Source organism: Xyrauchen texanus, chromosome 21 (genome assembly GCF_025860055.1).
Source record: "Xyrauchen texanus isolate HMW12.3.18 chromosome 21, RBS_HiC_50CHRs, whole genome shotgun sequence".
NCBI lineage: Eukaryota > Metazoa > Chordata > Actinopteri > Cypriniformes > Catostomidae > Xyrauchen > Xyrauchen texanus.
The window spans coordinates 21456109-21470876 of record NC_068296.1 but is presented as its reverse complement, the minus strand read 5'-3'; the positions used below and the strand labels follow the sequence as shown (position 1 = coordinate 21470876).

The 14768-nt window shown below is 38.8% G+C and overlaps 1 protein-coding gene across 3 annotated transcripts in view; it reads left to right on the top strand.

Moving 5' to 3' along the window:
• Positions 1 to 14768, top strand: part of necab2 (N-terminal EF-hand calcium binding protein 2) — a 133041-nt gene that overhangs the window by 97934 nt on the left and 20339 nt on the right. For 2 of the 3 annotated variants that reach the window (XM_052151824.1, XM_052151823.1), the window contains exons 7-8: positions 281 to 405; positions 10257 to 10336. In XM_052151824.1, the coding sequence (XP_052007784.1) occupies positions 281 to 405; positions 10257 to 10336 (205 nt within the window). The remainder of the gene's footprint in view (positions 1 to 280; positions 406 to 10256; positions 10337 to 14768) is intronic. The other variant, XM_052151825.1, reaches the window with a different exon arrangement.

Below are 14768 nucleotides of genomic sequence, written 5' to 3'. Positions count from 1 at the left end.
AGGCTACATTACACAAATTGCAGGATTTAAATGGCTTCCAGAAAAGCACAATGAGAATAGGGCTGGGTTGTGATCTCACCCCTGCGTGGGATGGAAAATGCAACCTTTGTTTGAGCACTCTAGATAATTGATTATTGGGCTGCCACCACACATTTGAAAAGGTTTTGTTCACTGAAAATTGTATCTATATCTAATCAAATAAGCTAAATCAAGTAATTTTTGAGTTTAACATTTTTTATCAACTGTATTCCTTGTCCTTGTTCTCCCTGTTATGGCCTAGATCCTACCCCAGTAAGACCAGCCCACGTGTCCCAGATAGGCGCTATGAGGCCCCAGTGCCAGATTACCCTCCCAACAACAGAGTCAGTGCCAAGGAGACCATGAGGAACATCAACACAGGTGCAGGTGAGATCACTGTCTCCAAAAAAGCTATTGCCATACATCTACTCTGATAAAAACATTCAAGCTATCAACAACCAAATGTGGACACACTTTTAAATGTGCATAAATGGCATTATGTATTCTGTTTATCAAGAACCAAGTACATTTGTAATAAACCACATTTATATGCTGTTTTATTGTAAGAACATTTTAAAGGAATAGGTCACACAAAAATTGTGTTTTCTGTTAATTTTCCAATGGGACACAAAGAAGTTTTGAAAAATATTTACACAGCTCTATTCCATATAACAGCAGTTCATAGTGACAATGTATGTCAAGCTCCAAAAATGACAAAAGTTCCATAAAAACACCATCAAATTCAACTATACAAATCTTTTACTATATTCCAAGAAATCTTATACGTGTTCACATTCAGATTAAAAATGTCCCACAAAAAAATAACAGCTCACAGGTTGTGAACATCATGAGGAAAAGTAATGACAGAATTTTTATTTTTTGGGTGAACTATTCCTTTAATGCATCATGAAGTTACTGAACTTTAAGTGGGTATTTAAACTCATGCCATTGAATTCAAGTCTGAAATAATGTGAGCAGGTCAGAAGAAAACTGCATTGCACAAAATCTACAAAGTGACACATTTTGGCACGCTGAATCCTCTAATGTCTCTAAGCTTCAGTATAAATGCAGCATGCATCTGTTTGTGTGAGCAGAGCCAACTGTGATGAGAACAGATTTTCTGAACAAGGTATGATGAAATGGTTAAGATCTTTTCCAAGCCACCTCTAATGTATTTCCTAATTTATATAATCTCAGTCAGTCAGGCACAAGGAAGCACAATCTTCATTAAGTCAAACTGGCTGCTCCTGAGATAGGGGCTGGAGTGGAAAACTGGCTTTATTTATATTACCCCTGTTAGAGCAATTGGCACACAGATTAGGGGCAGCATTTTAGCCACAACTACTGTACTAACTTTCTGCAGTGTTTGCAGGAGTTTGTTGGCAGACTTGTTTAATGGTATATTTGACAAGGAGCTTTATTGCTTCTATTCATCATTGGTTTCTTTTTTCCAAACATCACATATATCAATTCAGATAGGATCACTTTTGTGGTGCAGACTTGGTGGCCAACTGCATTATCACACACACACACATGCAATTACCATTCCCTGTACTGTCTAACTGATAAAGGCTTATAAAAGTTGAAGTCTGACAAAGATATGGTCTACAGGCTCTCCTGCGGGCTTTCTCTATCAACAAACTCCACATTACCATTACTGATGAGATTTGGGGCTGAGCTCCAGTAAGATGGTTATGAAACCATCTTTAGAGACTCTAAAACAACACAGAGCTGTTTGTGTGCCAAGTCAGCACATGCATAAGCTCACAACAGCCCTGTGTATATGATGCAACTGAAGAAATGTTGAAGAGTTTTTAATGAGCAGAGGGTGGAATAATGGTTTCAATCAGAAGGAGTTAGAGGTCGCCTGTAAATATGGTAATGTAACAGGGTATGGGATGGGCAAGGAGGAGGCAGGAACTGGCTTAACATTCAACGTAAGTTTTAATATCATAAATTAACTAAAATCAATGTAAACACAAGCACATACACACACACACAAGGCTCTCTCTTTCTCGAACTGGTTCCTCCGGCTTGTCTTTATCCCCTCCCATCTGATTAGCCCGATATAGGGCCAGACGTGTCCTCATGGCCCAGCCCCGCCCTCCTCCTCGTCACACTCCTCCATCGCCCAACTCAGGCCAGGGAAACCCTTGGCATGACGTACTCCCCTAACCTCCCTTCCTGGGGTGGAGGGGGGGTTGTTGCCCTTCCGGCCGTCTTCTCCACATTTCTGGAGCCCTGGGATAGACGTGGGCAGGGAATGGGGAGAGAGAAAGAGGTCCCCAGACATGGCGTTGCCAGGAGTGCCACTACTCCGACCTCTGGTGGATGACAACTCGCTCCTCCTCTGGCAGACGGCAGCGAGTCCTCCAACCCCTGGCAGACGAAATGGCTCCTCCCCTTTCTCGGAGGCCAGCAGCAACCACTCTGTCCCCAGGCATACGGCCGCGGCTGCTCCCGTCAGGATGGCAGCAGCGAGGATTCCGCGACAGCTCATCCCTCCTCCTTACCGGGTTTCGGCACCAATGTAATGTAGGAAGGGATGGGCAAGGAGGAGGCGGGAACCGGCTGATCAGTCAATGTAAGTTTTAATATAAAAAATGAACTTATATCAGTGTAAACACAAACACATAGACACACACATAAACTGTGTGTGTGTGTGACAGAGACAAACAATTCAGGTTCAACAGTGTCCTTCCCCCTCACTTTCTAATAGAACAAATACAGATGCTTGAGCAGTGCCCAGAGTGGAAAAAAAGTATGTGGGTCTGCACAGTATGGTACAGCCAGAACCCTTCTACATAAGGGAGCCTACAAGCTGAGCCTAAAATAGCATAATGCGGTGGTCCCATAGACATCCTATTGTGGTACTTTGGCCAGGAAACAAGAGGCTGTTTTTTTTTTTTTTAATGGATGCTATGGTTTCATTACGCTGAATAAACAGCTTTTGGGAGGAAACAGCTCATCGTTTAATGAATTGACCGCCTGTCCACTTATCTTCAACATATTTTACACTAAACTATCCTTTTGGAATTAACTACTATATGTGTGGAGTTTTCTACAATAAAATTGCTGTTTATAAAAGAAGACACAGACAATTTTGTGACAGAAAGGTGATTACAGCTCTCCCTTTTCGTTTTTATGGGAGCCGCAAATGGTGACTTACTGTCAAAGCATGCTAGTTGACCAATATGCTCTCTCAAATTTTAAAAACACAGAAGTCGTTATCTTTGTATTGAAGATCTCTGGTATGGCATGCCACAGTTGTAATAAGGGCTTTTCTTAAAGGGAAAGTTCACCCAAAATATCACCCTCATGCCATCAGAGATGTGTCTTCTTCAGCAGAACACATTTGAAGAAAAACAGCTCAGTAGGTCCTTAAAATGCAAGTGGATGGTGATACGGCCTTTGAAGCTCCAAAAAGAACAGACAGTCAGCATAAACGTCATCCATATGACTACATGGTTAAATTGGTCTTTAAAGTAAGACGATCGCTTTTGGTGTGAAAAATATAAATATTTAAGTATTTTTTAACTATAAATTATTGCTTCCGGTCAGCAGCAGGATGCACATTCATGAGAGGTCAGAGTTCAAGCGGTCTGTTGTGTGATGTATTCGCGTTGGCATGCTTCAGACGTAATCTCACATTTTCCCCAGACATCCAGGATGAGCACATAAATGCACCATTGTGTGTAAACAAACAGATACAACTACAGATCAAACCCAAACCAACAAAGCTTCTGTACAGTGTTCCTCTAACTCAGTTGTAAACGTTCCTGTGTTGTCTGCCCGTGTTGTCTGTTTCACATGCCACTTTTCACGTTCCATGTCACGTTTCCTTGTTGTCTGCCCCGTGTTTTCCATTTCACCCTTCACGGATCACATTCCATGTCATGTTTTCCTTGTTGTCCGCCCCGAGTCTCACTGTCCTTGTAGAAAACTACAATTCCCACAATTCCCGGCCTCCCTCACTGCCTGCACACATCATTGTTCTCACCTGTGTCTTGTTTAGTCTTTATTGTGTCCTTGTGTACTTAAACCCTGTTTGTTCCTCCATTCCCTTGTCGGTTGTTGTATGTTGATATGTTGTTCTTGTTCGCTCGAGGTTACTTTTTCGTTGTGGATGTTTTGCTTATTTGTTATTTTGAAATAAACCGCATTTGGATCCTTACTACCCGTCTGCCTTCTCCTGCTTCCCGCATTCATAACAGCTGCACTGTTCTTGCATGAACATGCCAACGCGATTACGTCACACGCGCATACTCCTGCTGACCGGAAGTGATGATTTATAAATAAAATGTACTTATATTTATCTTTTTCGCACCAAAAACGATTGTTTATCTTTAGGAGACATTAATTTAACCATTGGAGTCATATGAAAGACTTTTATGTTGCCTGTCTGTGATTTTTGGAGCTTCAAAGGTCGTATAACCATCCACTTGCATTTTAAGGACCTACTGTGCTAAGATATTTTTTTCTATTTATCATCTATTTATAAAGAATTTTCATTTTTGGGTGAACTAACCCTTTTAAAGAAATAGTAACTGTATTACAGTAGCTGTGTCCATAATGTTTGTATGCAAAGGGATTTAAGATTAAATTTATCTGCTGTATATTATTGCAGTATCTGTTTTTTTTTCCTCTTCCTATTCTCACACAGAAACTGATTGTGTGGAGCAGTGCATGCTTATTCATTATGCATCATGTGTGTACCGGGCATAATAAACACTGCAGTGGATTTATTGTATGGAGAATGTAGACTTTACCATCAAGTGGTGAGACGGATTTGGGAGAGATATGGGCAAGCTTCCGGATCTCTTCACATCGCTTCACATCATTGTTCAGCCATGACTTCCTATTTCATAGGGGTATAAATACGAGGTAACACACAGGCCAAATTCTCTTAGTCACCCATCACAATGTGTTAGACCAAGTAATGATGTGCAGCAAAATGTTGTTGAGCTTCACACAATGAGAAGTGGCTATGAGAAAAAAGCATGGTAAATAACCAATTTCCACCATCATGGCAATAATTAAGAAGTGGCAATCAGCTGGAGATGTTACGAATCGGCCTGAATGAGGACGTGTGTCTATATTGTCTCCACGCATGGTGAGGAGGATGGTTTGAGTGGCCAAAAAAATCTCCAAGAGTCACAGCTGGAGAATTGCAGGAATTAGTTTACAAAACTACAATCAGGAGACACCTACATCACCACAAGTTGTTTGGGAGGGTTTCAAGATAAAAGCCTCTGCTCTCATCCAACAAGAAACTCAAGCATCTTCAGTTTGCCAGACACTTTTGTAACTTCAAATGGGACCGGGTTCTATGGTCAGATAAACCAAAAACAGAGCTTTTTGGCAGTAAACACCAGAGATGAGTTTGGCGCACACAGAGAGGTCATTATGGAAAAGTACCTCATGCCCACCATTAAATATGGTGGTGGATCTGTAAAATTATGGGGCTGTTTTTATGCCAGAGGTCCTGGACATCTTGTTTGAATGCATGACATCATGGACTCTATCAAGTACCAATTGATCAAATATCAAAACCTGATTGTCTCTGCCAGAAAGCCTAAAATGGGCTGTGGTTGGATCTTCCAGCAGGACAGTGATACAAAACAAACATCAAAATCATCACAAAAATAGTTAATCACCACAAAATCAAGGTTCTGCCATGGTCATCCCAGTTTCCTGGCCTGAACCCCATTGAAAATCTGTGGGGTGAACTGAAGAGGAGAGACCACCAGTGTGGACCTCTGAATTTGATTTGAAATCGATTAATAGTCTCAGCTCACTTGCCATGTGTTCTCCAACCTCATTAGGCATTATAGGAGAAGTCTCAGAGCTGTTATCTTGGCAAAGGGAGGTTGCACATAGTATTGAATACAAGGGTGACTATAATTGTGTCACACATATATTTGAACAAAATATTGGAATTGTTTTATATCTATTTGAGTATAGATTTTTGTGAATATTTTGAATGAAAGACCAAAAGGATAAACAATAAAGATATATTTTTCACACCCTTCTTTTCTCATATTTACCATGGGTGCCAATATTTTTGGCCACAACTGTATGGTGGATTCGGAACAGCCCTAATTTCAGCGGACCCCAAGCTTTTTGGAATTGTGATCTTGTCTTGTGGGTTTACTGTACTTGTGTCTTAGCAGCTATGTTAGAAATGTGACCGACGTTTTAGCTACAACTGTAAAAGAAGCTCACACTGATGTGTAGAGACAATATTGCTGGTAATTCATGTAGATCTCAATTGTCTTCTCTTTCACTTTTATTGTAAAGCTGGCCTTTCCAATATGCGAATATTCCTGAGTGACAGCAGTACTGAATTGAAGGGTCCTGTTTTAAATGCTGGCACTAGATTTACATTTCCCCTAGACACAGATAAAGCTGACTCGGCTCACAATAAAGGCACCATTCTGTCGTGATTGGAGAGGGCTGTGTCCAAGCTGTAGTTTACGAGCACCAGGATGAGAATATTGATCAATAATTGTACTAGCCTTGTGCATGACACTTTTTCTCGCATCAGTCAATCACTGGCTTTGCTCAATTAGATTTCTTTTTCTCTCTCTATTTTCATATTTCTGTCCATGTTGCACAAACGCAAACAATCACACTAAAGTACCACTACAGTACACAAGTAGTATTCAAAGTGTTAGCAAAACACCAAATTAAACTGCAGAAAACTACTTCATGGTTCATGAGTAAATTCATGAGTCATTGTGCTTCAAACAACTCCAGTTGAGGCATTGAAAATTTTCCCCAATTTTTGCATTTATACCACATTGGCATGTCATTGATTTGGTTTGGCTCTTGTTCTGTCCTGACTAGAGTCATGTCTGGTGTTCTTTCCAAGTCAGTATGTCGTGGTTGGGGCACCGAAGTTAATTAACATGACATTGTCATATGCAAAAAGACCATGTGGCAATCTGAGCCTTTACTCAGATTATCTTAATCTATTCTACTGTTTATAACTCTTTTATAAAGACATTTCAGGAACACTTTAAAATAAGGTTTCATTTGTTAACATTAGTTGAAAACATTAGTTAACATGAACTAACAATGAGCAATAATTTTACTGCATTTAATAATCTTAAGTTAATGTTTATTTCAACATATACATTTTCCAAATCAAAATTGTATAAATGAACAGTAGTTATTGCTCTATGAACTAACAGTGAACAATTGTATTTTTATAAAAATACAATTAACAAAGATGAATAAATGCTAAATATATATATATATATATATATATATATATATATATATATATATATATATATATATATATATTGTTTGCTTGTGATACCTAATGCATTAACTAATGTTAACAACTGGAACTTTACTGTAAAGTGTTACCAAAGTAACCAAGTTCTACTTGGTGTTGTGTAACCTCATGTATTAAAGTTGATCCAGTCATATTAAATAATATTTTTGACTTGAATACAATTAGTTGAAGTAGTCTAGATGTTTCCTCATGAGGCAAATTTTTAGAAGTGTCTGTTTCTCCAGAACAATAATGGGCGTTTCCCAATCTGTGGGCATTTTAAAACTGGGATTGGCGTTTTCCTATCTAATGAAAGTAGGGAATCTCAATATAGTCAAATCATGTAAAGCAGTTGAAAAACACCCACTGATTGGGAAACAGTGTTATATTCCATAAAAAAAATTATAGTCTCTTATATATTTCCTAATCAGCTCAAACACAAAAACTAGATTTGCTGGCTCAACAACCATAACATATGAAAATAAATTGCATCTATTCACAAATTTACATATTTATAAAATGTTTAGCTTTACTTAATTTGCATTAATGTGTACAACACAAAATATTAATAAGGTAAACAAAGTGATACATTACGTAAAATAATAATTGTGAGTTCCTTTAACTTTTAAAATTAAGATTTTTAGTACTATTAACTAAAATGATCAAGTACAGAATTGTGGTTGTGGGGAATACCCATAAGTCCTTAAATTATTTAAGCATATTTGTTTGAGAAAAAGGAACTTATTGGGGCATTTAATTAGTCGTTATTATGAATTCATAGAGATTTTTACAATGTACTTTTTTTAGTATTATTGATGTTTTACTGTAATTAGTTGTTTTGTGTGAAGTCACTGTTAGGGCGATTAGTGTTCCCTTTGGTGAAGTTAGATCCTGTTCAATCCATATAATCTTTCCTTGCGCATGTGAATGTGTGTAACTGAAGTGCAGCTTCATCAGCTTTTTACTTCTTTGGGGAATCAATTGTTTAATGACTGACCTCATAGAGTACTTGTATAATTGTGACCCACACACACACACACACACACAAGACGAGACAGTCACAATGAGAATCAAAACTGCTTTAATTTGCAAAAAGCAGGTGAAGGTACAGTGGGGAAAATCCAGCTGGAGAATGGTCGAGGAAAGCGTAGGTTGAGAGCCGGGGAATCAAGATATAAACAAGGGGACAAATCCGGGAGAGAGTAGTCAAAGGGAGTGTGAGGTCGAGCCGGGGAATAAATATACAAACAAGACTAGCGAGAAGAAAACACAGGGGAACAAGGGGGGCTGGCAAGCTAAGGGGTAATCGAGAGGAGTACAAAACTAGACGAGACTAGCGGGGGGCGAAGATGCGGGGTAAACTAGAACAATAACCAACACTGGAGAAACGAATGCATGTGGAATATATAGTGACGAGTGCAGGTGTAAACAATGAACAGGAGTGCAGATGACGCGAGTGCAGGTGTAAACAATGACGTGGTGATTGGGACGAGTGCAGGTGGTCATAATGTTCTGGATGAGAGCGGGAAGCGAGCGAGTACGCTCGCGGAGTGCATGTGTGCCCGGGGGGGGAGATAGTCTACGAGCATGTAAGCTCGTAGGAGCAAAAACGAGCGTGCAAGCTCGAATGAGCAAAACGGGCGTGGAAGCCCGAGGGAGGAAAAAGAGCATACGAGCTCAAGGGAGCGGAGCGAGGGAGCGGGGTTCGTGACAATAATAGAAACAATCGTTTTAAAGTTGATTTGAAACAACGTTCTGATATTTGTTAAATCTTATTAGTGTGAGATACCTTTTTAAGCTAATAAAGCTGAATGAACTGATACATTTGTGCATATCTAAGAAAGGTTTTCTAGTTATGCTGACATAAAATTACCATAAGTTCAATTTATTTTAAAAGCGTAATGCACAGATCCTAGATATATTTTAAGTAAATCCAACACGTAATTTTTTTCAGTGTGTGTTCATGTATGTTAAGGCCCTTTCGCGTGACTCGTTTCAAGGCCTTAACGCACTGCTAAATGTAAGCGCCATGCACCTATTGACCTCCACATAGAAGCATTGCAGATACTGTCCAGACGTTTGATAGGTAGCATGACAATGGGAACTTTCCACAGTAGACCGTTATTAACAGAAAAAAAAGTCCTGGAAATTGCTTTGATACTTTGCAGAATGAGAAAGAAAAATATTCTTGAGTAAACTGAAAGCTGATGTCTTTTTCAAAAAGGAGATTGGCACTTTTAACTGTAAAGCAGAATTTCAGTTCCTACAGCCACCGTATTTAGTATAAGGATTTCTCCCATTCACATGTATACAACTGATCCTCATCATATAATAATGTCTCTGGCCTGAGGTGTGTGTATGTCTTCCATTTTTCGCATAAATTCACATAATGCTGTAGCATGCTTTTGCCCTAATAATACTCGTTATTGGAAAACCAAGGTCCCTCTGTTGCTATGGTAACAGCTCATGTGTTCCAAAGTGTCTCGCCTCCCCATAATGCTAGCCTCATCGACACAAGGGAGGTGTTAGAGATTAATTGGTTTGGCACCTCTAGTGGGGCAGATTTCAAAGGCAGGGAAAACTTTTCCTTCATTAACAGTATCTGCCATTGCATAAAAGAAAGCAAGGAAGTGTGGAAATCATGTTAATCGCTCACTGTTTTTGTTTTGTTGTAAAACACCATTTTTTATTATATACTCGTCCCACATGATTCATCTGCCTTAACGATCAGCTCTTGGTGTGTAAAAGCCAATGCTGTTATCAAAAATGCACTAACAACCAATATAATGAGTTGAGCTCTGTAATAATATCTGATTGTTTGATTCACACAGTTTCATTGCTATGACAGCCACTCAGAAACTGAGTAAAACCTCATTGAAACTATCTGCAAATTATACACTGTGCCTCTCTCTCTCTCTCTCTCTCTCTCTCTCTCCCTCTCGAACTGTCTAAGGAGCTGTGGAAGTGAGAAAAGAAGGACTTGAGGCGCAGATCAACCGACTGGCAGAGCTGATTGGACGTCTGGAGAATAAGGTAAGAGGTTCGCCTTATAACACTGAGGGGGTCAAGTGCTTCATTCCGGGAAGTGTCTTACAGTATATTAATGGGAGGTCAAAATTAACAAGACATTTACAATCTGGTGTGCTACAACTCAGAAAATAAGAACATGGTTGAAAAGGGACCAGGGACCAAACAAATAGAAAGATATTACATTTACATTTACATTTATGCATTTGGCAGATGCTTTTATCCAAAGCGACTTACAATGCACTTATTACAGGGACAATCCCCCCGGAGCAACCTGGAGTTAAGTGCCTTGCTCAAGGACACAATGGTGGTGGCCGTGGGGATTGAACCAGCAACCTTCTGATTACCAGTTATGTGCTTTAGCCCACTACACCACCACCACTCCCAAAGATATAGCTTAACTTCTGTTTTTATGGGAACCAGTAATGTAATACTGGGAAACATACATTAGGAAATAAATCTTTAATGTGGAAAGAGCTTCTTTTTTTTTTAAACTGTATTTGAAAATTCTCCATCCCCTCCTCATTAGCTCAATTACTCTTGTACATACATGCACACACACATACACACACTTATCCACACACATGCCACTCTAATTACACACATTTATACAGTATGTGGAGGCCTGAGATGAGATTCAGATTGCATTTTGAATGCCCAGTAGTCTTTCTTTTCCTATAGTTATTATTACATGCATTGCTCAGAGTGGAGTACAGTGAGGGAGGGAATAGTGTAACAAAGGAAGCAATTGAACAGATCTGACAACCAAACTACAGTCCTGCAATATCAGTAGACTCTTTTCACTACACACTTTTGTAACTTTTCTCCTTTTTGGTGTCTCACCCTATCCCCACCAAGCTTATTGTCTCTTTCTCTCAACCTTTTCATTCAGTGTGTTTATATGTGTATTTATAATCGAGCAACAGCTGTCTTTTGCGTAGTCAAGCTACATGCTGTATACATGTACGTGCTGGATGAAGCCGAGTATAATCACATTTCTTAGGCTATGTCCACATTAATACCGATACATCTGAAAATGTCGTTTTCAAATGCTCTCCGTCCACACTACAATTTTCAAGCGTTTTCCAAAGTTGCTTCTCCACACTAAAATGAGAAAACTTTGCGTCGCCTATGAAGGAAGGTAGTACAAAGTAACATTTGTCTTTAACAATGCTCTCAAAGTGAATAAAAGGCACAAAAACGCTGCTACAATGTGGGCCGCCATCTTGATTGTTTTGTTTTGAATGGATCACATGAGTGTGTCACATGAAAACAAATACAGTACGTAATAGTTTTCAGATCTCCGTATTCCCCGTCCACACTACAAAGCAAAGACGGCATTTTCAAATGTATCTACTTGAGAAGGCATTTTGAAAAGCTCAGTTTTTGCTATTAAAAATAAGTCTCAGTGTGGATGGAAGGCCAAAACAAAGAGAAACAGATGCGTTTTTAAACGAAACAGTATTAGAGTGGATGTGGCCTTAGTCTGTTAATCTGACTTTGCAAAAATCGGACTGATATGATTTCAGTCCAGCTGAAGCATTTACATGACATTATTTTTAAAGTGCATGTAAAACATACTGATTGCCTGCATATCATAATCCAGTTGTTCTCAGCTGGCGGGTCTTGGCCAAAAATGGATCATATGTCTCTTCTGAAAGATTGTTAGGATAAAAAATAAATTGGCCTATCAACTTTTAAAAGAGAGGAGAAAATATAATTGTATCTTTTGTTGATGATTCCAAAGGTCGTGCATCAAATCAAACTCTTTGGCAGTTTGCCCTAAATTCATCTGTCACCTTGTAGAAGCTAGCCAAATTATGCAGATGGCAACATGGACAGTTTGCAAGAGATTATATTAATTGTTTGCTTTTAAGGATATTTTTATTTACTTTTGGTACTCTATTGGGTTCCCACTTGATATCCAAAGTCAAATCTGTCTCCTGATTCTGCTGCAAAACCAGCTGAGAACCACTGTTTTAGACAATGAGCACAGTAGACTAATAGAGTCCCCAGTTAATACTGAAGTTATTGGCAGGCAAGCTCTTTGCGAAAGCTAAGAATAGCCCAATCAAACAAGCTGGTTTATTTCACTCTTGGTGGAGCACCAAGGAGTGCATGGGGGCATTCTGTCATATCCTGGTGAGATAAAGGGATGAATGGGAGGATATCTGTGTTGAGCAGCAGAGGGTTTAGCTTTACTTTTGTGGCACTGGGAGATGTTTTGGTGTCGGTCCAGGCACAGATTAAAAAGGATGCATGCACATACACACAAACAATTTTATAGCTCTGAAGAGAAATATTCAGAAGATCTTTTTAATTAATTGGTGTAATTAATGAAGATGTTAATTAGTGTTTGTCATCAAAGTAGGATATGCCCACTTACACCATGATTCTTAATTTGACCTGTTGAAGAGTTCAGAGTGTGTTCATGCCATGTTAGAATTATTGTAATTATTAGACATCTCAGGGGATGATTACATCCTGTGACTCAGAAGTTTATTTGTTTCCACGGCAATACTCATAAAGCCAAAATGGATCCATGTGTGATTTTGTTGTTAATAAATGAGAAATACTTCATCAGAAGTGAGATAAAATGATTACTTTTTTCTTTGGAACACAAAAGGTACATTTTAAAAAAAGTCTTCACAAAGTCTATTGGCCATAATGTGAAAAGTCACAATAGCCACTTTTCCACTATCGGGCCAGTGCGAGCAAGGGCTATCAACTGGCCAGCTGGAGCAAATAACCTCAGACCTTGAGCTGCGAGACCAAAATCAATCTGCGTTCCCACCATCAGGCCAATAGCCAAGCAGTGTTGCCCTAAAACCCACCCTTAATTTGCTATCCTGGTGCCAACTTCACATTCCTCGCCCATTTCACAAGCAAGAGGGAAGCTGAGGTATCATGTTGTCTAGTTATTTAGAATATCGGGTTTATATCATTTGTAAACATTAGCTAGCTAGCAAGATTAGTTAGCATTGACAACTCATCGACTATAACTGCCATGGTGTCCCAAGTGGTCTCTCCACTAACAGCGGGATGATGTCCTAGTACACCTTCCATGATCTTGAACCATGGAAAGATCTTTCTTTGGGCACTGCTTTTTTCATTGTGAATTTTAACAGATTTGTACTGTGCCTGCATTTATTGAATTTTTCCCAAACCTGTACTGTTGTGCGCTGGATACACAACCTGGCAAGTTCTGAGAAACTCCGCCTTTGACATTGGCCTTGCTTCAAACCCCAGTTGGCCTTGTTTGGCCCAAGGGGAATCAGCGAGCCAAAGGTCATTGGCCCCGTGAAAGCCCAGAGGAGGCACGATGACGCCTCGGAGGTGACAGTGGGAACGCTACTGGCCCTGGGACGTGGCTGTATGTCAATCTTGAAAAGGACTAAATAAAAACATAAAACCAGAGTAAAATTAATCAATAATTACTTTTTCCAAGTCTTCTGAAAACATACAATCAATTTGTGAGATGAAGAGAACAAAATATAAGTCATTATTTACTCTAAAATAAAATCATATAATTAATAAACTGCTTGAATCAAATATGGTGGCTACACCAATAACATTAAATCTCATTTGCTCTAATTGCATCTTGCAAATGTCATGGCATTAATTTGTTCTATATATCACAAAAAGTGATTGTATAGCTATTTAAAAAGTATCGCTTATTGAAAATCATACAGGTTTGGAGTGACATTAGGGTGAGTAAATTAATACAGAATTTTTTTAATACATTTTTTGGATGAAGTATCACTTTAACAAAAAAGAAACTGCACCAGGTAGCACTGGCTATAATAAAATGTTCACTGTCCAGGCTTCTGTGATATTGATACATGACATCACAACAATCAACTGAAATTGAGAGTTTCCAAGTTGTAATTATGAGTTTGATGAAGTATACAGTAATACTAGTATACTAGTAATTTACTGAATTTAATATAATTTACATTAAATCCAGCATGTGAACACAACACTCTATCACAGAGAAATCATACAGATTTGGGTGAGTTGGCTAAATCGTATGAAATCGTATGACTTTTGCAACATCCAATTAGGTGACTCCCTCGTCATCTTCTTAAACACAGCAGTTGTTTTTTTAGTTATACAAAACTTACTCTTCACCCTTCAAATCATCTTTACAGACTCTACTCTATAGTTAAGGTTTTGACATGGGTTTTGGCTTAGGACATACTTCTGCTACGTGGAACATTTGCTTAATTCCACATTACACATCAAGGTATTTTCATGTCTAGAATTTGTACTAATTCATACGAACTATCTTGTACGATTTTATACGATTTAGCCAACTCATGCAATTTCGTACAACTTCTCCTGAGATCAGTTTGTAACACATCATAAATATTTAAACATTTGTTTCAGCAAGACTTTTACTTAACCCAAAATGAATCAATATTAGCCTGTGAAGAGA